This window comes from Monodon monoceros, unplaced genomic scaffold (assembly GCF_005190385.1).
Source record: "Monodon monoceros isolate NGI ecotype Baffin Bay Population unplaced genomic scaffold, NGI_Narwhal_1 Super_Scaffold_7, whole genome shotgun sequence".
NCBI lineage: Eukaryota > Metazoa > Chordata > Mammalia > Artiodactyla > Monodontidae > Monodon > Monodon monoceros.
In genome coordinates, this window is record NW_021703784.1 from 60,380,841 (window position 1) to 60,404,493 (window position 23,653).

General features: G+C 46.5%; 1 protein-coding gene across 1 annotated transcript in view; it reads right to left on the minus strand.

Moving 5' to 3' along the window:
• LOC114886577 (NADH-cytochrome b5 reductase 3) overlaps nt 1-23,653 on the minus strand; it is a 39,938-nt gene that overhangs the window by 4,892 nt on the left and 11,393 nt on the right. Inside the window, exons 6-16 of the mRNA XM_029207214.1 lie at nt 15,430-15,491; nt 14,224-14,334; nt 13,571-13,714; nt 13,243-13,315; nt 10,392-10,498; nt 9,987-10,116; nt 9,277-9,360; nt 8,478-8,563; nt 7,252-7,351; nt 6,566-6,699; nt 5,600-5,700 (exon numbers count right to left, since the gene is read on the minus strand). Coding sequence (XP_029063047.1) covers nt 5,600-5,700; nt 6,566-6,699; nt 7,252-7,351; nt 8,478-8,563; nt 9,277-9,360; nt 9,987-10,071 — 590 coding nt within the window. The 5' untranslated portion in view covers nt 10,072-10,116; nt 10,392-10,498; nt 13,243-13,315; ... (1 more) ...; nt 14,224-14,334; nt 15,430-15,491. The remainder of the gene's footprint in view (nt 1-5,599; nt 5,701-6,565; nt 6,700-7,251; nt 7,352-8,477; nt 8,564-9,276; nt 9,361-9,986; nt 10,117-10,391; nt 10,499-13,242; nt 13,316-13,570; nt 13,715-14,223; nt 14,335-15,429; nt 15,492-23,653) is intronic.

The following is a 23,653-nucleotide window of genomic DNA, read 5'->3' on the forward strand; positions in this document are numbered from 1 at the left end:
CAGGATCTGGCACTAACCCCAGGACCTGGCTTCACCTGCCAGTGGGTGGGCAGCAGCCCCAGAGTCTTTGGGACTCTGACTCCACCCACCAGTGAGCCACCACTAGCCCCAGAGGACCCTAGGGTTTCACAACCAACCAGACTAGGGCTCAACCAAGCCTCCCAGACTGCCTACATGGTCAGTCTACCACAACAGAAGGATCCACACAGCTCTCTTAGGGGGAACCCTAGAGCATATGGCTTGGGTGACAAGAGGGATGTGCACTGCTGGGACACATAGGATGCCTCCTACAGAGGGCCACCTCTCCAAGGTTGAGAAACATAACTAACTTACCACATACATAATACAAATAGCAACATAGTAGAGGAAGTCACTACTGCTGAACAGAAAAAAAGGAAAAAGAATGTAAAGAGGATAGGATGTGCACTGCTGGGACAACATCAAGTACACTAATATTTGCATTATAGGGGTCCCAAAAGGAAAAGAAAGGGTTTGAGAAAATATTTGAAGAGATAATAGCTGAAAACCTCCCTAACCTGGGAAAGGAAACAGTCACCCAAGTCCAGGAAGTGCAGAGTCCCATACAGGATGAACCCAAAGAGAAACACACCAAGACACGAAGCAAAATGACAAGCAACAAATAACATATGAAGGAATGCCCATAAAACTATTTTCAGCAGAAACTCTGCAGGTCAGGAGGGAGTGGCAAGATATATTTAAAAAGTGTTGAAAGGGAAAAACACAACCAAGAATATTCTACCCACCAAGGCTCTCATTCAGATTTGAAGGAGAAATCGAAAACTTTATAGACAAGCAAAAGCTAAAAGAATTCAGCACCACCAAACTAGCTTTACAACAAATGTTAAAGGAACTTCGCTAGGGAAAAAAAGAAAAGGCCACTACAGGAAACATGAAAATTATGGAATGAAACAGCTCACCAGTAAAGGCAAACATACGGTAAAGGTAGGAAATCAGTCACACACAAAGCTAGCAGGGAGGTTAAGAAACAAAAGTGGAAAACCATCTGTATCCACAATAAGCAAGGGATAAACAAAACAATTAGATGTAAAATACGATCTCAGAGTAATTGTGAGGGTGGGGAGAGTACAACTGCAGCGTATTTAAAGTGCATTTGAAAGTAAGATCAGCAACTTAAAACAATTATGTATACATACAGACTGCTATACAAAAACCTCAACGTAACTGCAAACCAAAAATCTATAATAGAAATACACACAAAATAGAAGAAGGAATCCAAACAGGCATCAAGTCACAGGAGAGCAAAAGAAGAAAGGGAAAAAAGACCTACAAAAATAAGTCCAAAACAATTAACAAAATGGCAATGAGAACATTCATATTGATAACTACGTTAAATGTAAATAGAGTAAATGCTCCAACCAAAAGACACTTAGTGACTGAATGGACACAGAAACAAGGTCCACACATTTGCTGCCTACAAGAGGCTCATTTCAGATCTAGAGACACATACAGGCTGAAAGGGAGTGGAGGGAAAAAGGTATTCCATGCAAATGGAAATCAAAAGAAGGCTGGAGTAGCAGTATTTAGATCAGCCAAAATAGACTTTAAAGACTGTTAAAAGAGACAAGGACACCACATAATGATCAAGAGATCAATCCAAGAAGCAGATATAACAATTGTAAGTATATATGCACCCAACATAGGAGCACCTCAATATATAAAGCAAATGGTAACAAACATAAAAAGAGAGATTGATAGTAACAATAATAATAGTGGACCTCAACACCCCACTTACATCAATGGACAGGTCATCCAGACAGAAAATAAGGAAACACAGGCCTTAAATAACACATTAGACCAAATGGACTTAATTTATATTTATAGAGCATTCCACCCAAAAGCAGCAGAATACACACACATTCTTTTCAAATGCACACAGAACATTCTCCAGAATAGATCACGTGCTGGGCCACAAAACAAGTCTCAGTAAATCTAAGAAAATTAAAATCATATCAAGCATCTTTTCCAACCACAAGGCTATGAGACTAGAAATCAACTACAAGAAAAAAAAACTGTAAAAAACAAACACGTGGAGGTTGTTACTAAACCAATGGATCAATGAAGAAATCACAATACCTGGAGACAAATGAAGATGAAAACACAACATTCCAAAACCTGTGAGATGCAGCAAAAGCAGTGCTAAGAGGGAAGTTTATAGTGATACAAGCTTACCTCAGGAAACAAGAAAAATCTCAGATAAACAACCTAACATTACACCTAAAGCAATCAGAGAAAGAAGAAGAAACAAAATCCAAAGTTAGTAGAAGGAAAGAAATCATAAAGATCAGAGCAGAAATAGAGACAAAGAAAACAGCAAAGATCAATGAAGTTAAAAGCTTGTTCTTGGAGAAGATAAACAAAATTGATAAACCTTTAGCCAGACTCATGAAGAAAAAAAGGGAGAGGACTCAAATCCATAAAATTAGATATGCTAAAAAGGAGAAGTTACAACTGACATCACAGAAATACGAAGGATCATAAGCGATTACTCTGAGCAATTATGTGCCAATAAAATGGACAAGCTAGAATAAATGGACAAAGTCTTAGAAAGGTACAATCTCCCAAGACTGAACCAGGAAGAAATAGAAAATATGAACAGGCCAATTACCAGTACTGAAATAGAATCAGTAATTTTAAAACTCCCAAGAAACAAAAGTCCAGGACCAGATGGCTTCACAGGTGAATTCTATCAAACATTTAGAGACGAGATAACACCTATCCTTCTGAAACTATTCTCCAAGAAACTGGAGAAAAAGGAACACTTTTGAACTCATTCTATGAGGCCACCATCACCCTGATACAAAAACCAGACAAAAATATCACAAAAAAAATTATAAACCAATATTGCTGATGAACAATAGATGCAAAAATCCTCAACAAAATACTAGCAAACCTACTCCAACAATCCAGTAAAAGGATTGTATACCATAATCAAGGGGATTTATCTGAGGGCTGCAAGGATTTTTCAATATCCACAAATCAATCATTGTGATACACCACATTCACAAATTGAAGAATAAAAACCATACAATCATCTCAACAGATGTAGAAAAAGCTGTTGATAAAATTCAACATCCATTTATGATAAAAATTCTCCAGAAAGTGGGCATAGAGGGTACATGCCTCAACAAAATAAAGGCCATATATGACAAACTCACAGCTAACATCATAACAGTGAAAAACTAAAAGCATTCCCTGTAAGATCAGGAACAAGCCCAGGATGTCCACTCTCACCTCTTTTACTCAACATAGTTTTGGAAGTCCCAGCCACAGCAATCAGAGAAGAAAAGGAAATTAAAGGAATCCAAATTGGAAAGGAAGAAGAAAAACCATCACTGTTTGCAGATGACATGATACTATACATAGAAAATACTAAAGGTGTCACCAGAAAACTACTAGAAGTCATCAATGAATTCAGTAAAGTTGCAGGATACGAAATTAATACACAGAAATCTGTTGCATTTCTATACATTAACAATGAAATATCAGAAGGAGAAATTAAGGAAATAATCCCATTCACCATTGCAACAAAATGAATAAAATAACCAGGAGTAAGCCCAGCTAAGGAAGCAAAAGACCTGTACTGTGAAAACTGATAGGCTGATGAGAGAAATCGAGGATGACATAGATGGAAAGACATACCGTGTTTTTGGATTGGAAGAATCAGTATTGTTTAAATGACCATACTACCTAAGGCAATCTACAGATTCAGTACAATCCCTATCAGATTACTGATGGCATTTTTCACAGAACTGGAACAAAAATTTTTAAATTCATCCAGAAACACAAAAGAACCTGAACAGCCAAAACAATCTTGAAAAAGAAGAGTGCAGCTGGAGGAATCACGCTCCTTGACTTCAGACCATACTACAAAGCTACAGTAATCAAAACAGTTTGATACTGGCAAAAAAAAAAACGATACATAGATCAATGGAACAGGATAGAAAGCCCATAAATAAACCCACATGCTTATGGTCAATTAATCTATGACAAAGGAGGCAAGAATAGACAATGAAGAAAAGATAGTCTCTTCAATAAATGGTGCTGGGAAAACTGGACACTGACATGTAAAAGAATGAAATTAGAATATTCTCTAACGCTATATACAAAAATAAACTCAAAACGGATTAAAGACCTAAATGTAAGACCAGATACTATAAAACTCCTAGAGGACAACATAGGCAAGACAGTCTTTGACATGGATCGCAACAATATTTTTTTGGATCCATCTCCTAGAGTAATGGACACAAAAGCAAAAATAAACAAATGGGATCTAATTAAACCTGAAAGCTTTTGCACAGCAAAGGAAACCATAAACAAAATAAAAAGACAACCTACAGAATGGGAGAAAATATTTGCAAATGGTGCGACAAGACTTAATTTCCAAAATATACAAGCAGCTCATACAGCTCAATATCAAAAAAAAAAAAAAAAATCAAAAAAATGGGCAGAAGACCTAAATAGACATTTCTCCAAAGAAGACATATAAAAGGCCAACAGGCCCATGAAAAGATGCTCGACATCACTAATTATTAGAGAAATGCAAATCAAAACTACAATGAGGTACCACCTCACACTGGTCAGAATGGCCATCATCAAAATATCTACAAATCATAAATGCTGAAGAGGGTGTAGAGAAAAGGGAACCCTCCTACACTGTTGCTTGGAATGTAAATTGCTGCAGCCACTATGGAGAAGTGTATGGAGGTTCCTCAAAAAAACTAAAAATAGGGTTGCCATATGTTCCCGCAATCCCACTCCTGGTCATATATTGGGGAAAACTCTAATTCAAAAGGATACATGCACCCCAGTGTTCATAGCACTACTTACACAAGGCAAACATGGAAGCAACCTAAATGTCCATCAACAGATGAATGGAATATTACTCAGCCATTAAAAATGATGAAATAATGCCATTTGCAGCAACATACTAAATGAAGTAAGAGAAAGAGAAATATCATATGATCTCACTTATATGTGCATTCTAGAAAAATGATATAAATGAACTTATTCACAAAACAGAAATAGGCTCACAGACATAGAAAGCAAACTTATGGTTACCAAAGGGGAAAGGGAGGGAAGGGATAAATTTGGAATTTGGGATTAACAGGTACACACCACTATATATAAAATAGCAAAGATCTACTGTATAGCATAGGGAGCTATATGCAATACCCTGTAAAAACCTATAATGGAAAAGAATCTGACAAAGAATATATATATATACACACACACACAACTGAATCACTTTGCTGTACACCTGAAACATTATAAATCAACTATACTTCAAGAGCAGAAGTAATAAAAAAAAATCAAGAGCATAAGTGTTTTTATCCAGGCACAGATGACAAAGCAACAGCATGTCATCCTAACCACAAACAACAGATGGTGATAGTGAACACTTATACCCTTTGCAATAAATATGAACGATTTAAGGAATAGCCTCAGGAACATAATTTTGTTTGCAAGTTCAGAAGCTTCTGTACTAACCGCCCCTACCTGACCACACCAGAATTGGGCCTGGCATTTAGAGGATCCTTAACAAAGAAGCGCCCCTTACCTCCATTTGTGGTGTAAAGTGTGGTGAGTCCAGGATTCTTGGAGCCCACGTTGACTATTGCCGGTGTGTATTTTTAACACCATTTCCATTTCAAGGGTCTCCTACAAGAGAAGAAAGAGTGCACATGGAGGGTGCCTGAGCCCTCTGATAGGTGTGCCCTTAAAAACAACACTCTAGAAAGAGGGGTTAAAGAGAAATTGGGAGTTGACACGACCCCCCTTGGATTCTCCTGGAGTTCTGCCCCAGTATTTTTGACCATTGTGACCCCCCCAAGGACACAAGGTGCCAATTCACATGTGGGGCAGGCCAAGGCCTTCTACCTGTCTGGCAGGTCCCCCACAGAGCCACACTCAATGGCTATCTGCTTTGCACTGAATTTTATTTCAGTAAACTATGGAAAAAGATACTGAAATGGAATTCCTTCAAGGCTCTTCAAGCAAGGAGGCCTCAGAAGCTACTTTAGAGAGGAAGGAGCGCCAGCATACACAAAGATGCATTACGAGGGACTTCTGAACACTTCCCAGTATAACATGGTGAAGCTGAGCTCACTGTGAAACATGAACGGGACCAGGCAAATTTGCTAAGAGCAAGGGAGGCATTAGTAGGTGAAAATCATGTCCTTGGTGTAACCCAGTTTCTCCAAGTTAGGGTGCACGGCTCTCTGGATCAGGGGTGGTGGGCCACACACCAGGATGAACAAGAACCTCCCAGGAGGAGGGAGATGCTCTTTGATCGTGTCCTCAGTAATGAAGCCTGACCGTACTTCCAGCCTGAGATTAAGCAGAAAAAAGCTGTTGCGGGGGCCAGGTTGCGTCCCTGAGCCCAGGCCCCCTGCCCGCCCTCCCTCAAGCCGGGAAGAGGAACACAAGGCTATGCGCCGAGGCTTAGACATCTGCACTACTGCTCTCCACAGAAAGCTGGGAGTAGAGGACGCGGGGGGCCCAGAGAGCCCTTTTCAGTACTTACCCCAGACCCCAGGCTCACTGCTGGGGCTCTGAGTCCCTGGCTGGTGTCTGTCTGCTGTAAGCACCGGCGTGGGTGAACGCCACCCTGAGACAGATGCACCCGGGTGCGGCGTGAATCGAGGCCGTGAGCAGGAGCTGTGCCGGGCAGAGGGTGCTGTGGTTGTTTGGGGACTGGCTCGTTTGGGTGGCGCCCTCTGCTGGGCAGTGAGCTGTACGACGAGGCAGGCACAGCTCAGCGCTGAGTGGGAGAGGCAGCCTGTCAGCGTGAGGGCTCTGCGGGGTGCGGCGTGTGCGGTGGCGGCCAGGGCTCAGCTTATGAGGACTACTGTCCTAGGTGAGGTGCGGGGTGCAGGGTGAAAGGGTCAGTGGCCGTACAGGAGGCAGTGTGAGTGATGGCTCTGTGGGATGCCGTGTGGAGTGGGTGTTCAGAGTGGCCCAGGGCCTCAGGGTCCCCCCTGACGTTCAGAGTAGTGCGTGGAGTGCCGCTGAGATATCGGACACCTACCCTCTACCGCCCTTACAAGCAGGTCATCCCAAATCCTCTCTCCCTCAAATTCCTGCATTTCCCAAGTAGAGACATAGTCCAAGGCCTCAGCCACCCAGCCCAGAACCAACCAACCCAGGGACTGGCCCCTGACTGGGTCAAGGGTTGGAGCTGACCCACGGTGGGGACAACGGGGACCTTACCAACAGGAGGCCTGTCCAGGGTGTACCACAGGTTGAACTGCTTTGGGTGAGTTCTATCAACTTCTTCAAGCTCCTTTCTCACCAAGATCTCCTCCTGTGTCTAGAAAACAAGCAACACGAGCCTCACCCCTCCAGGGCATCCTGCTTGTTCCCCAGACTCAGTACACAGGTCAGCACGTTCCCACCCCGGCCACCCTACTCTAGCTTGAGTGCTCCCTGCAGACTCTGGGCCAAAGAGTTCTGCTGAGGCTCCGACACAACAAACGCCCTCTGGTGGAGGGAGGCGTTGGGTGACTGCCCTCCAGCTGGAAGGCTGTGTCTGAACACTGGGGGTCCCAGCCCAGCTCCTCCATCCACTCTGAGCGCCAGGCAAGGCAAACCGGACTGGCCCAGGATCTCCTGCAGGGAATGCGAGCAGCTAAGGCAGTGATATATGACACGATATATATAATCTATGGCACTGGAGAGCTACAGCAGAGGAAGACAGAGGCTATAGCCTCCGCTGGGGAAAGTGCACAAAGCCAAAAGATCTGTTGCAGGCTCAGAGATGCTGCACACAAGACCTGGACCGTAAAACTCGTCACGATCCTTGTCCCAACAGTTCCACTTCTGCGATTCTGTTTAACAAAATAATCTAAGCCTAGGCACAATTATTCATCACTGTATCATTTGTAACTGTGAAAACTGAAAACAACCTGAATGGAGGAGAAGATTAGTAATGATGGTGCGACTTGATATAGACTGATGAAAATACTTATAAAGAGTTTTAATGAGAAGAAAATGCCTGTGTGGTAATGTTGAGTAAAAAAACTAAAAATGAAAAACAATATATATATAATTGTGAATATATAGCATGTATAGAGCAAACAAAAAAAGAAGTAAATTATTTATATGCTTCCGTATTTTCTGAAATTTCCACTAAGGGCAAGGCTTCTATGATTTTACACTGGGAAAAGCACAGAATTATATATTAAAGAAAGAAGGAAAGCTTAGTGCTTATGGTTGTTTGGGGAGACAGAGTTAAAAAACAAAAACAAACGGAAAAACAGGCCTGGACTCAGCTTCTATGGCTGCCAGCAGCCCTACTTGAGGCCAGTGAGCCCTCCCATAGCTGCAGGCGCCCGAGCAGCATGACATGGGGAGTGGGGAGGAAAAGAATGCAGAGGCCAGCTCAGCAAACAGTGGAACTTTCCTTCCTCGCTCAAGGCTGACTCAGCAGAACTGACCTGGTTGGCACAGACAAGGGACATCCTGGTCTTGTCGCTGGGCTTCTTGGTGATGCAGCGGATGAGCTGCAGCAGGGGCGTAACCCCTGAAACACAGCTGGCAGGCAGGCCGGGTTTCCCTCCCCCTCTGGTGCTCACCGTCTGTGGTTTGCAGCAGCTTCACAAGTTCCCTCGGCCCCGATTACTTCTCTCACTTCTGTCCCCAGAACTCAAAGGGCAGAACCACCCTTCATTTTGGTTTTCCCTTCTAATGCAACAATCCATCGAAAGCACTTCTCATTTTCACATGGCAGCACTGGCTTTGAAACGACTGCATTTCACATCTAGCTCCCTAACTGTCTGACTAAGGTGAGTCAGGCACCTGTCTGAGCTCTTCAGTGTCATTTGTAAAACAGATTTAATGGCAAGTAAATGTGATAGTTTAAAAAATGCCCGTTACGGTGCCTGGCACGTTGTTCTCCTTACACGTTTGTTCTCATTTTTCAGGCATTCATTTTCAAGGGATGGGGAGCATCAGGCTTGAACAGGATCCAGGAGCCCTTGGGGCCTGTGTGGCCCTGCCCAGCCTGGCCCCCAGCCTCACCTTAGAGGCTCCAGGGGCTCGTGGGGCAGCCAGCATGTTGGTTAAGGGGAGCAGGGCATCCAGGGTCAGTGTCAAGACCTGTCATTGGCCCTGCATCCCCATCTCAAAGAGCCAGGGAAGGAATCTCTCACATCACCCCTTCTAGGACCAAATGACTCCAAAGTCAGAAAGGTCTCAGGGCTCACCCTGTGGATGAAGCCCCCAGTAGCCTCTTACCTGTGCCCCCAGCAATCATTCCCAGGTGATGGACCAGTTTATTGTCAAGCTCACTCGTTTTGTATGGTTTGAACGCAAACTTCCCTGAAAACACAGAGGATACTTCTGATGTCTACGGCTCTTGACTGAGAGCCCGCAAAACGTCACTGAGTTCCTTGGGCCTCCCAGGAAGCAAGTCCACCTAAGCGAGTGGCTATGCCATTTTAAACCAGAGGAGCAAGCCAGAGTGGCCTCCTTAGCCAGCCCTGGTCCACCGGGGCCCAAAGTGGGAGTAGAGCCTGGGCATCCTTGGGGGAATAACTGCACCTTCTCTTCTGAGGAAGGAGAAAGACAGGCTGAAGTTAACATGGAGTGTCACACAACTCTCTCGCCCACAGCAGCGAACAAGTGATGAGCGTGTGAGCAAATGGATGAGTGTGCATTCCATCCATCCATCCATCCACCCATCCACCCACCCTCCATTTTTCAGCAACAGCAAGTGCCTTTCGTGCATCAGGCATTGTGCTGGAGATACAGTGATGAGGAAACACCAAATCACTCCCTTACCTTCAGGAAGCTTATAATCTCATAAAGTGGGTGTGTGAATGAATGTATGAAGACTTCAAGGACAAGCCCATGTGACTCAAATCTGAGGAGCTTTCTAGAACAATGGAACAACCATAGGCATCTTCTTCCTCCTAGCTGGAGGCCCAGTGTGAACCCCCCAGTACCTGACCCATGATAGAACAGGCGCCCGGATGGCCCTTGAAAAAGGATGGTGTCCCCAGTTTTCATGTTCTCCAAGTACTGAGTCATCTTCCCCCCTTCTGGATGATTAGGGTGTACATTTTTGAAGTAGATCTGAAAAATAAGGCAGCATGGTTTTCACACCTTCAGCCCCGAGGCCACAGCCACACACAACTCAAGAATACACTTGCTACCAGAAACCAGGAAGAGCAAATCCTCTGCACTCATGGTTGCTCTAAAGCAACACCTGAAGACTTCACTAGGTCAACAGCTTCACTGTTAAATGACATCGCTGGGAAGCCCTGTCCAGGGCACGTGCCCCTTCTCCACCCACCACCCTGAACAAGCTTGTGACGGTGAGGCAGCTGGACATGGTGGGCATCATTTACCTTGATAATTAAGTCCACAAAGCCTAGATCCTCATCACTGGACACAGGCGTGTAAGCCCTGACCACCAACACACCATCGATTTTGGCCAAGAGATTAACATAGTTACCTACAGAAAAGGCACCAAATGTTAAGACTGAGCAGGGCCAGCCTAAACAGGACCAAGGATTTCTCTAAAGGACTGAGCTTTGGTGGCGGAGGGGGTGCATAGCGCGACAGGGTGCATGGGAGGAGGGCCAAGCAGGGAAGGAGCCCAAGTCCAGGATGCCTAGATCCTAGGCCTGCCCTTATCACTCCATGTGCAAGCCTGGACAAGTCACTTCACCCCATATACCTGCCCTGACTCCATCACAGCGTAGCTGTGAGCTTCACACACAGGAAGCCTACTGTCGGTGTAGGCTTACCGTGTCAAAGTGCTCTGTGGGGCAGGAAGAGCTAATTAAAGTTGGAGGCTGAGCATTAAAAATTACAGAAAAGTGTTTCCTTTTTAAAGCAAAGTATGTTGCCTTGGTAAAGTCATTTCTTCCTAAACTGTATGTATTACTGGGGTCTATGAATGAATCACAGCTCCCTCATCTGTATCCTGTCCCCTGGCATGGAGCAGGCCTGGTCTCACAGGTATGCAGGGCTCCAGGATTTAGACATCCATGGACCATGAGTTCCAGCAGCAGCACTGTGTCTCCCTGGCCCATGGCTCTGCTGAAGGGCAGCAGTGAAGCTTTGAACCATGTAATTCTGTCCCCCCAGGGTAGACATGAACAGACCAGGGTGGCCAGAGACCTGTGGATCATGACTCCATGATCCAGTGTCACATGATGGGCTAGGCCACTCAGATTTCTGCTGCATCCAACATGGGAGACTTCAGTGACTAAGGCAATTAGTGGTGAGGGCAGAAGCTGCAATCAAGAGATGCCAAGGGGCTTCCCTGGTGGCGCAGTGGTTGAGAGTCCGCCTGCCGAGGCAGGGGACACGGGTGCGTGCCCCGGTCCGGGAAGATCCCACGTGCCGCGGCGCGGCTGGGCCCGTGAGCCATGGCCGCTGAGCCTGCGCGTCCGGAGCCTGTGCTCCGCAACGGGAGAGGCCGCAACAGTGAGAGGCCCACGTAACGCAAAAAAAAAAAAAAAAAATTAAAAAAAAAAAGGGATGCCAAGAGACAAAGGCAAGAGGAAGTTCTGAGCCAGAGTATCTGAGGGGGTAGAAGTTGTGTGTGCACAGGACAGAGAGAGACCATATGCAGACAGAGCAGAGACCCAGGGAAAAGGGGCAGGAGAAGGGCAGGAGGGAGGGAAGGAGGAAAAGGAGGAGGGGGCACTGCAGGGGCAAAACCCAGTCTTTGAGGGGCCCCGAAGCCTGAGGTGCAAACGCTCTGGGTTAAGAAAGGACAGGCTTAGGATGGACAAACAAGGTCCTACTATAGAGCACAGGGAACTATATTGAATATCCTGTGATAAACCACAATGGGAAAGAATATATATATATATAACTGTGTCACTTTGCTGTACAGCAGAAATTAACACAACATTGTAAATCAACTGTACTTCCATAAAATTAAAAAAAAGAAAGGACAGGCTCAATGACTCTGGCTATGCCCTGGCTGGGAACCAGGGCTACCCAGGAATAAACACCTGTGGCAGCTTCCTGCTGAGAACTCATCTGATACTGGAACCTTAGAAAGCCTCTTTCAGATGCAGCCAACCTGGGCCTGGCCTGGCAGCAACCTCAGAGAAAACGGGGCTGCCCGGCTGGTCCCGCAGACTGCATCTCTAACCAGCTTCATTTCAGCAGGGCTGGCAAGCATAAGCGATCTCCGAGCCTCCACAGCAGACTCTCCCAGAAGCCTCTAAATTACCTTGTGCACTCACTGTGCACTGCCCACACCAGGGCTGAGGAGAGAGTGGGTCATGACAGTTTCTAAGAAATTCTGTTTCTCAGAGGTTTTATTCTTCAGCCTTCTTGCCAATAGGGCTGGTGTCACCAGCCGGGCAGAGGGCTGGAAGGCAGGCTGACACCCAGCTCTCACGGATGAAAAGGGACAGAGGAAGCAGCAAGGAGGCTCAGGGGCCAGGCTGGCTGCCTAGTGGGTAATTTCATCACCTGAAGAGGTGACGTCAAGCTTTTGTCCCATGTACCCAGGACACGTAGGCTATGGATGCGGATCTCCACCAGGAAGGCAAGCAGCACAAAGTTTCAGGCTGTGGGCCTAGCAGAGCGCTAAGACTGACTCAGCCACCTGGTGGTGGTACAGGTTAGAAACGGGATAACTCGGAACTCTAGGACTGCTAGGGCTCATATCCACAATGGTCCCTCCTTTCGTGCATGAGTCTGAGGCCCCTGCTGAGAATCCACGTACTGGAGGGGAAGGGCACCAACCCCCTCCTGCCCCTCCAAACCTTCTGGGCCTTTCTCTTGACAGTAGGGGAACATCAATTCCTCCCATCCGTCCTAAGTGCACAGCACTTTACAGTTTCTGAATTTTCACATCCATCAGTCACTTAATTCTCACAACAATGCAAGTAGCAGACAGGCCTGGGAAACCCCATGTCATAGACAGAGTCTCAGAGAGGTTGAGGGACTTGCTTAAGATTGCCCAGCAAGGAGCTGGCAATGGGATCTTAGACCTTCTGACTCTAGACTCAGTTCTTTTCAATGCTCATTAAGATATCGCTTTTGTGTCAGCCCCAATGGAACAATGAGAAAGGGAATGGACTGTCCCTAAGCCTATCTCCCTACCTCTTTGAACTTATGTGGCTCAGGAAAGGTAGCAGGGCAACCTCTACACCTCAGCTGAGTTTCTGATAGGAGCAGAGTGCCCACAAGGCCCAGGTCCTGGTGATGACACCAAACTCCACTCACCTACAGGAAGCCCTAAGGCATGGTCCGGCGAGGGCAGTCCAAAGCGGAACCTCCGAGTGTTGTAGCTGATTTGCTAATAAAACAGAAAACAGAGGCAGGCTCTGTCAGCTTTCTGGAAGCTTTGCTGGGCAGCTCAGATGCCTGGGAAAGGAGCTCCCAGCACACATACACAGACAGTGGCAGTGGGGAGCAAACTAGAAGCCATGGAATGCCCATCCCACTGCCCTGGCCTCCCCAGCCAACACATTCCCCACCGCTTTGTCTTCCTCTCACATCACCCCCCCCCCATCCTGCCCCTGACAGCAGAGGGGGAGGGCTGACCCATCACCTCTTTCTCAGTCAGGGGCAGCAGGAACTTGGCTTCAGGGTGCTGTAAGGTGATAGGACGCCTCTTCTTTACATTCTTGTTCTTCAGGGCCAACAGGAGCACAGTGATCCCAATAACAGTGATGGCGAGGAGCAGGGACGTGTCCTACCAGACACATGTGAGCAGGGCACCTCAGGTCCTGCCTGCCCCGGGCAGGACAGCTCTCAGGCCCAGCAGCACCCACTCCACACCAGGGGCATGTATGAAGCCGGACTGTGCCTAAAAGAAACTAGGCAGAGGTAAAGGTACTAAACTAGAAGGCAGGCTCAGCCTACGGTGGACCTGGAGGCTGGGAGGGGCCAGCTACAGATTAGGCAGGAGGGATGCTTTAAACTCCCAGTCCGATGGCTCAGGAGTGCTAATGTCACCAGGCCTTTCCTGCCCATCTGCCTCTATCCTGGCTACAGCCAAGGGTGCAAGCCCTGGCAGTCCCTCCTTGAGGTGGAAGGGGTGAGGACGCTGCTTCCAGTACACAATTTGGAATGAGGGCCCCAACCCCCAGGGACAGAACTAGGGAGGGGGGATTAGCTGCTGAGCTGAGAGGGATGGGGCTTGCTTCCTCCACTCCCCTCTTCCAGGTCTGGCTAGGGCAGGGGTAGGGGTGGGGTGAGTACCTCTGTTGCCAGAGCTGCTCCAGGTCTTTGCTCAAAACCCACCAACGCCCACCGTTAGCAGGAGTGAACATAAATTTTTAACTTGAAGGGTTCAGAGAAAAGAAAAGGAAGCTATACACACACACAAAAGAAAAAAAAAACAGATGGAACCAGCTGGGACCAATAGGGCAATGAATCTGACCTCCAACACACCCTGAGTCTCATCTTACTACATTAGCATATTAAATGATGCACCTATTGGTGGCCAGGACCTGACATTAAGGACCAAAAAAGGGGGTGGCAGCCCAGTCCCTCAGAAAAAGCCCCACCCCTTCCCCTGTAGACTATCGCATATGCCTCCACATAGCTCGCCTCACTCCTCCTCCCATTGTCTTTACTCTTTAAACCCCTCTCACCAGCTGGGTGAGAATTTGATCTGTGAACTTAGTTCCCACCTCTCCATTCTTTGGCCACTGAATGAAGACTGTGCTGGGTCAATCGCAGCTTGGGTTTTGTTATTCGCCTACTTGAACCCAAACAGAAAAAAACCCTCCCTCGCCAAGGCAGAGAGCCTCCACTGGGCTAGGGCTGGAGCAGGGCCCATACGACTTAATTCGGTAACAAATTTTGGCATCCAGTGGGGGTCCCATTCCGTCTGGTAACTCAGGGCTTACTCGCCAACAAGGCAAGTTAAATAACTGGCCAGTTTGCTCCAATTCTGGATCCCTGAGCCAGTGAAGGCTACTAAATTAAGCCTGAGATCAAAAAGCAGCCAAGAATCAAGCGGGGTGCTCCCCAGGTTAAGACCCCGCCCCCACCCCGGCACATCTCCAAGGACACTTGCTACAGATTGGTGTAGTATCCAGGCGATGCCCAACACAGGGGGCGCTGACCCCACTTCAGTCGATAAGGCCAATGGCAGTTGTAGGGGTTGGCTAATTAAGGGAAAGGATCCCGGCCACGTGGTTGGAGCCAGACCTCTGCCGAGAAGACTGGACTGGACGGTTGGTTGTCTAAATTGAGCCAATGCTCTGATAACGGGGGAGGCGAGATTGGACAATTGTTTGCCTGAATGGACTGGACGGGAAGCCCTCCAGGCCACCACATGGTAAGAACATCTTTGTTTTGTGTGTGCAACGTAAGCCCTAGTCTCCGTTCTTGATAAGGGTGAAACTTCAATCTGTTCTGTGTGGTCTTGTTTGCCCTGATGCTCTGGGAAATACTTACCACAACTGTGGGCATGGGTCGAGCACTTAAAGGCCACTAGGGCGCTCTCCACTGGAAGACTCCTGTGAAAGGATAAGTCGGTGACGGACCAGGGTAGATGAGCACTAGGTATCCTGCCGGCTGGAAGCAAATGTCCATGTAAGCTGGCACACTGTAAAACACACTCACAACCCTGACCCCTCCAGCACTGCCGACTCTAGGACATAGTCAAAAATCCAAAAGCACGTCTTCTGTATTGGTTCGTCTTGCCCTAACTTGCCATCCTGGGGCAGGGTATATGGCTCTGTTGGGTAGGTCTCTCCCCATTACCTCTATCACAGATCCCTAGGGGATCCTTCCTCTGAGACACAAACCCTTTAAAATTCTTATTTTTGCCAGATTTCCGGAAAATTACCATCTAGCCAGAGAAGGAAGAAGAGGACACCCAAATCATCCCAAGTCCTTGGGTCCTTGCAGCTGAGAGTATAGCGAACTGCACACATTCCAAATGGGCATTCGGCCTCCCTGCTTGATTGCCTGTACCCAAGCAGGGTCAAGCCCTTTTCGAACAAGGCTCCTTGACTGCCAGAGAGGCTCTCCGAGCAATTTATCTGACTAGAGAATGCTTATTTATAACCCATTCCTCCTTTACCCTATCTCCGAGGACTGCTCGCTGAAAGCACTCACCTACATTGGGTATCTCCTACAGTCCCACAGTAGGCCTGGAAACGTCTACTTGCTAACTTAGAGGGGACTTTATAACTAGGGCCCTCTTAGACAGCATCTCCCCTTCCAGCCCCTGCGAAGATTGGTTCAGATTTCAGTTAGAGTGCCTAGACAACTTGGTGTGGGCCAGATCCTGTGGGATCTGTGTTGCTACCAACCCTAGGAAGAGGCCACTGGGAAGCTGGAAACACACCAGAAATAAGGACTCCCCATATGGGTAACCAAGCCTCTGTCCTGGTGAAATTGCTGCTAGGGTGCATTCTCCATAACGTGAAATTCTTCGAGTACTGCCCACTACCAAAGAGACGGCTTATTACCTTTTGCAACACCATGTAGCCCCAATATAAACTGGCAGATGGAGAAAGTTGGCCAACTAATGGCTCGCTAGATTATAATACTATTTTTCAATTGGATCTCTATTGCCAGCGTTTAAAAAAATGAGATGAGATCCCCAGGTACAATGTTTCATGGCACTTAGCCAAAACAAGGGCCTCCATAAAAAATGCAAGGCTAGTTCAAATCTCATTCTCTCTCGGTTTTCCTCCCGGAAAACCTCCCGGTTTTCCTCGGGCGGGAACTAGTCCAATGCACGCCCACAGAGTTCAGTACCAGAACTCTGAATCAGTAAGCTATTCCCCCTTTGGGAGGTCCCCAATGGAGAAGGGGGGGCTGACCACCATGTATGTACCCCTCTCTTTCTCAGATCTATACAACTAGAAGGATCAATCCCAGGGTTTATGGGAAGACCCCCGAGGGAGTCCTTAATTTAGTCTGGGGAATATTCCACTCTCATTTCCCCACTTGGGTGGATGTCCAAACCCTCCTAAAATATCTTATTCTCTGGGGAAGAAAAGGCACTGATTATAACTAATGCAAGGGAGAAAGTGGATAAGACCAATCAAAATTATGCAGGGCACACCGTATAATAGCTTGGAGCCCCAGCCATCCCCGACACGGACCCTGGGTGGGATCATCAGGAGGAAAACAGTTGGCAGAACCTCCCACATTTCAGGGATTTGATTCTTAAGGGCTTAGTCAGCGGGGAAGAAACCCATAAGTTGAAGTAGGGTACAGGGAGTCATCCAGGGACCGGAGGAAAATCCCTCAGCCTTCCTTGAGTGCCTAAGGGAGTGTCTCCAAGTGTACACAATTATAATCTGAAGCCGTTGGAAGGGCAGGCCACTCTTAAGTCCCAGAGGGCCCCAGACGTTGTGAGAAAATTACAAAAGCTGGGGAGAGGGCCCACCATGCCCACTTCCCGGCTGGTGGAACCAGCACTTCGGGTGTTCAACAACCGGGATCTGGAGGTGAATGCAAAGGAAGATAAACGAGCAGAATGAACTGCCGGTATTCTGGCTTTAGCGATTCAGGGTCCATCGACCTCCCAGGAATGACGGCCCCCCAAGGGACCCTGTGACATCGATGAGTCGCCCTGCATTTCGAAGACCACGCCCACAGTGGAGAGAAGGGCTTAAAACCAATCAGAGTGCAAACTGCATGGAGGAGGGTCATTGGAAGGGAGAGTCCCCCAAATGTCTCGGAAGGAAACTAGGTGGACCATTGTGTCCTAACCTCACTGGTTGCGCACATAAAAGAAGAAGAGAACTGAAGGGGCCTAGGTGCTCCTCAGAGCACCCTGGAAATTACCCCTGGGGAGCCTCAGCTGACCCTGACCATAGGGGGTAAAAAGGTTGACTTTTTAGTTGACACAGGGGCCACCTTCTTGGTCTTGAACACTCGACAAGGCAAAATGACCAAAGATAATAAATGTAAGATTATGGGAGTGGAAGGGAAGCCACAGGAGTGCAATTTTATAGAGTCCTTTCAGTGCGCTTTGGAAGGAAAAATGCTATCTCACTCTTTCTTATATATCCCAGAATGCCCAATTCCTCTAATAGAAAGAAACTTACTATATAAATTGGGAGCTACAATTTACCTCAGAGACAAAAACCTTATCATTGAAATACCCAAGACCACCTTCTATTCTGTAGCCCTAGCGCTACTGCCCTCTGACAATAATAATGGCCCAATTAACGTTGAGGGGATTAACCCCTCAGTATGGGCCCACGACAGAGCCCATACTGTTGGCAGAGCCAGGAGGGCACCACCAGTCATAGTCAAGCTGTGACCCAACTACAGTCACCCAAGTAAAAAGCAATACCCCTTAAACCAAAGAAGCCCTAGTGGGCATTAAGCCTGTAATAGAAAGCTACTCAAACAAGGGCTTCTTAGATCCTGTCAGTCCCCTTGCAACACTCCTATTCTTCCGGTAAAAAAATCCCAAAAATGGGAAATACCGGCTAGTTCAGGACCTCCAAGCAGTAAATGAAGCTACGGAGGAAATTCACTCCTGGTGCCCAACCTGTACGCATTACTCTCTACCCCAAACCCTGAGAGGATCTGGTATTCAGTGTTAGACTTAAAAGATGCCTTCTTTTGTGTGTCCTTAGCCCCAGTATCTCAATAGATTTTTGTATTTGAATGGCAGGATCCCTACAGCTCTAGAAAACAATCATTGTGCTGGAAGGTTCTGCCCCAGGGACTTAGAAACTGCCCCACCCTTTTCGTTAAGGTTTTAGCTAAAGATCTCAGTGATCTTGAGTTAGAAGAGCGAACTATACTTCAATATGTGGATGACATTCTAATCGCCAGCCCCACCAAAGAGCTTTCTGACCGTAACACAGTTAGCACCTTATATCATCTGGCTGAGAGAGGATATAAAGTTTCAAAGCAAAAAGGCCGGATCTCCCTCCAGCGGGTAGAATACTTAGGATTTATAATAGAAAAGGGGCACGTGTTGCAGCAAAAATAGATATGAGATTTTTCTGATAAACCAGGAAAATAAGCAACAATGAACAGGCTGGGGAAACAGCATAAACAGGCCTAAAAGAGTTAAGCAATCTTGGTTATTCTTTAGCTGTTACTACAAACACACACTTGTAGCTAGACTTGTCCTTCACAAAGCTAAACAAAGCTAATTACTGTCTGATTCCATATGAATTGTACCCTGCACCTGGCATTTACTCTCTGCATTCTCTTGTAGCAAATTATCCCTTGTAGCTGTTTACATTTCAGAAAGAAGATTGCAGGCCGATAACACAGAGATGAATGGACCCAATTACCAGGCTGCCTGACAGCAGCAGTGACTGTTTTAAAATATTGCAAGAAGAAGAAGAATGCAAGACCTTCACCACTTTGTTCCTTATCACTTATCCTGGACTGCAAGTTCCACCTATAAGACCCTCTGCAATTCCCCAAGACAGGGGGGCACAGTTCTTGAGGTGCTAGCCTACTGTGTCTTCCCTTCTTCCTGGCAAGAAAAATAAAGCCATCTCTCTCTTCCTCCAAAAGCTCTGCCTCCGTATTTCTGTTTGGCATCGGTGCACAGGAAAGCTGAAATTTCGGCAACACACAGGGCACTATCTAAGGAGAAGAAGGAATTGGCTTGAAAGATGGCACCCTCTAGTATGAGAAAACAGCTCTGGGGGTTCCTAGGGATGGCCGGGTTCTGCTGTATATGGATCGCCAACTTTGGCTTAGGTGCTAAGCCCTTGTATGAACAATTAAAGGGAAGGACCCTGATCCTTTTGAGTGGACCCCCAATTGTGACCGGGCATTCCTGGAACTGAAAAACCACCTCATAAGAGCCCCCACATTAGCCTTACCCAACCTGAGCTGTCCCCTCCATCTATATATACTGAGAGAGGAGAAAGTGCCCTGGGGGTGTTTACACAGAAACTGGGACCTCTGACTCAGGTTGTAACCTATTTTTCTAAACAATTGGACCAACCCCCTAAAGGATGGCACCTATGCTTACAGGCTGTAGCTGCCACTGCTCAGCTTCTCAAAGAAGCTAACAACTTAACTTTTGGACAGCCCCTATCTAGACCAGCGGTCCCCAACCTTTTTGGCACCAGGGACGGGTTTCATGGAAGACAATTTTTCCACAGTCCGGCGGGTGGGGGTGGGGATGGTTTCAGGATGATTCAAGTGCATTATATTTATTGTGCACTTTATTTCTATTATTTTTACATTGTAATATATAACGAAATAATTATACAACTCACCATAACGCAGAATCAGTGGGAGCCCTGGGCCTGTTTCCCTGCAACTAGATGGTCCCATCTGGGGTGATGGGAGACAGTGCCATCCGCAGTGTGTTGCTTAGGTCCAATCTACTTGGTAATCTCGCTTTGGCTGCTGTCACTGCAGAAGACCCTGCTTCACAAGACAGGATGTTGGAAATGCAAGCAGGCTTTTCAGTGCCTTTGTGGCAACCTCAGAATATTCCGCCTTGACTTAAATCCAGAATGTATGGAGATCTGAAGTTGTCTCAAACAGACTTTTAAGGCCACCCTCATTTGCGATCTCAGGCAGTTGATCCTCTTCTAGCACGGACAAAGTCAATTCACCTGGCTTATTCACAAATGGGTCATGGATCCATTCCTTCCCAGTTCGGGGGTCTTCTGTGATTGGGAAGTAATGCTCAAACTCTTTTGAAAGCTGAGACAGGTGATCGTGCACCAGCTGGGAGAAAGAAGGTCCTGGCTTAGTCTCCTTCAAAATCTCTGCTAATGTCTGAAACATGTCAAAAATCCCAATGTTCACTCGTCACCCCCATAATTCCAGTTTGGCTTTGAATGCAGCCAACTTATCTGCCGACTTGAACACGGTTGTCCTTCTCCCCTGAAGTGACAGATTGAGTTTGCTGAGCAGGTTGAATATGTCACACAAGGAAGCAAGTTTTGTGACCCATCTGTGTCACTGAAGTGTGCTGCCAGTGGTGACTGTTTTTCTAAAAGAAATCTCTGGAGTGGCACTCGTAACTCAAAAACTGGCCGGTGATCTACCTTTAGAAAGCCATGTCACTCCTGTGTATAAGAGAAGACGTGTGTGCTCTGCCTCCATCTCCTCACAGAGCTGTGCAATCAGACGTGAGTTAAGGGCATATACTTTAATGTGGGTGATAATTTTAATCACATCCTGCAAAACGTTGTTAAGTTCAGGAGACATTTTTCGGCTAGTCAGCATTTCTCTATGGATGACAGTGTAGACTTACATTCAGAAGTGACTACTTTGACCCGAGTAGTGAAACCAGAAAGTCGTCTAGTCATGGCAGCCGCTCCGTCCGTGCATATACTAACACAAAATGACCAATTCAGTTTTCCTGATATGTAATCATTCAAAGACTTGAATAGTTCTGCAGCTGTGGTATTGGTTGGCAACAAAAGTGCACACAACATATCCTCGTGCACATCCTCCTGAAAAATATATCGCACAAAAACAAGCATTGTTGCCTTGCTGTCAACATCGGTAGATGTGTCAACCTGGATTACGTACATGGTGACTCATTAATCCTCTCTAACAACTGTGCCTCAATATCTTCTGTTATTTCATCAATTCATCTAGTTATGGTGCTAGTGAAAGAGGAACACGTGCCACCATTTGAACTGCAGCCTCTCCTGAAAGTTCACAACAAATGTCCTTAGCAGCAGGCAGGATCAACTCTTCACCAATAGTAAAGGGTTTCTTAGGTGTATCAATGTGGTTAGCCACTAAGAATGATGCTCTCAGTGCAGACACATTTGATGAAGTGGTAGCCTTCAATAATTGCTTCTGTTCTTTGTGTTCACATTTTTTTCTTTTGAAAAACTCCAAAGGCTTGTCTTTTCATGCAGGGTGCTTGGTCTCCAGGTGGCGAAGCAGTTTTGGAGGTTTCATGGCTTTGTTGGATGGCCAGTCACCACATATTATATAAAGCGGTCTTGGAGAACGTGAATCACCTGTTGCAATGAATCCATAATTTAAGCAGAACTCTTGGTATTTTCTTTTAAGTGCAGCTGTCTTTTTGTTGGCAGTCTTAGAGTCTTCTGCTATCTCATTATTGGGTCTTTCCCCTTTTCAAAGAAGCTTTCCAGTGACATTTGTTTTTTACTCATTTTGGCTACTGTTAGCTTGTGGGCTTACCAAAACTGTGACTGAGACAAGTGCACAGTGCGGGAAAGAGGCGCAGACAGAAGTGGTAAATAAAATAATGGGCAGGCCACATGCAGACTAAATTAAGTGTCAGATTCTGACTTAAAGCCTCCCACCAGATGCAGCTTAATTGTCACTTGACACTCACTGATAGGGTTTTGATATGAGTCTGCAAGCAAACAATTTATTATGGTCTCTGTGAAGTCAAACCTCTCTGCTAATGATAATCTGTATTTGCAGCCGCTCCCCAGTGCTAACATCACCGCCTCAGCTCCACCTCATATCATCAGGCATTAGATTCTCATAAGGAGCGTGCAACCTAGATCCCTCGCATGCACAGTTCACAGTAGGGTTTGCGCTCCTATGAGAATCTAATGCCACTGCTGATCTGACAGGAGGCGGGACTCAGGCAGTAATGCAAGCGATGCGGAGCGGCTGTAAATACTGATGAAGCTTTGCTCGCGCACCTGTTGCTTACCTCCTGCCGTGTGGCCCGATTCTGGTCCATGGCCTGGGGGTTGGGGACCCCTGATCTAGACCTCCCATTGCCTCCGAGCCCTCATTAAGGAAAGCGGGGGCAGGTATCCCCTAGTTCTGAGGCAGGGGATAGATGGGCCCCAGGCTGAGCAGCTGAAATTTGTCTCCTGAGGACAGACACTTCAAGATAAACACAATGGCAGGAGCAGAGAGGAGCTAAGCCCTGCTTGGGTAAAAAGATAAGGAGGTTAAATATTTCTCACTCTTGAGGTCAAGAAGACCTCCTAAACTTCACATGAGCAGAAATGATGCTCAGGGGTCAGGGAAGGGAAGGGATGCTAACCCATAATATGTCCTGCCAACCTCCCAGAAACCCTCACACTGGAATCCATCTTGGCTAAAAGATGTGAGCACACATGGGGGAGAGCCTGAGTCAGATCAGATATGGGAAGGGAGCAAGATGACTGGCCAGAGGAAAACAAAGACCCATAAAACTGACGCTATATAAGCAATTTAAGACACCCCCAAAGTGTGACTCTCTCTCTCAACTCACCCATGTGTCCTTTTCACATGTACTCTGCTTCTAATAAAAGCTTTACCCACTTCACTACCTTCCGTCTCTCTGCTAAATTCTTTTTTTTAATTTACTTATTTTTTAATGTTTATTTTCTTATTAGTCATCCATTTTATACACATCAGTGTATACATGTCAGTCCCAATCTCTCAATTCATCACACCACAACCCCCACCCTCCAACTGCTTTCCCCCCTTGGTGTCCATACATTTCTTCTCTACTTCTGTGTCTCAATTTCTGCCCTGCAAACCGGTTCATCTGTACCATTTTCTAGGTTCCACATATATGCGTTAATATACGATATTTGTTTTTCTCTTTCTGACTTACTTCACTCTGTATGACAGTCTCTAGATGCATCCATGTCTCTACAAATGACCCAATTTCATTCCATTTTATGGCTGAGTAATATTCCATTGTATATATGTACCACATCTTCTTTATCCATTCGCCTGTCAATGGGCATTTAGGTTGCTTCCATGACCTGGCTATTGT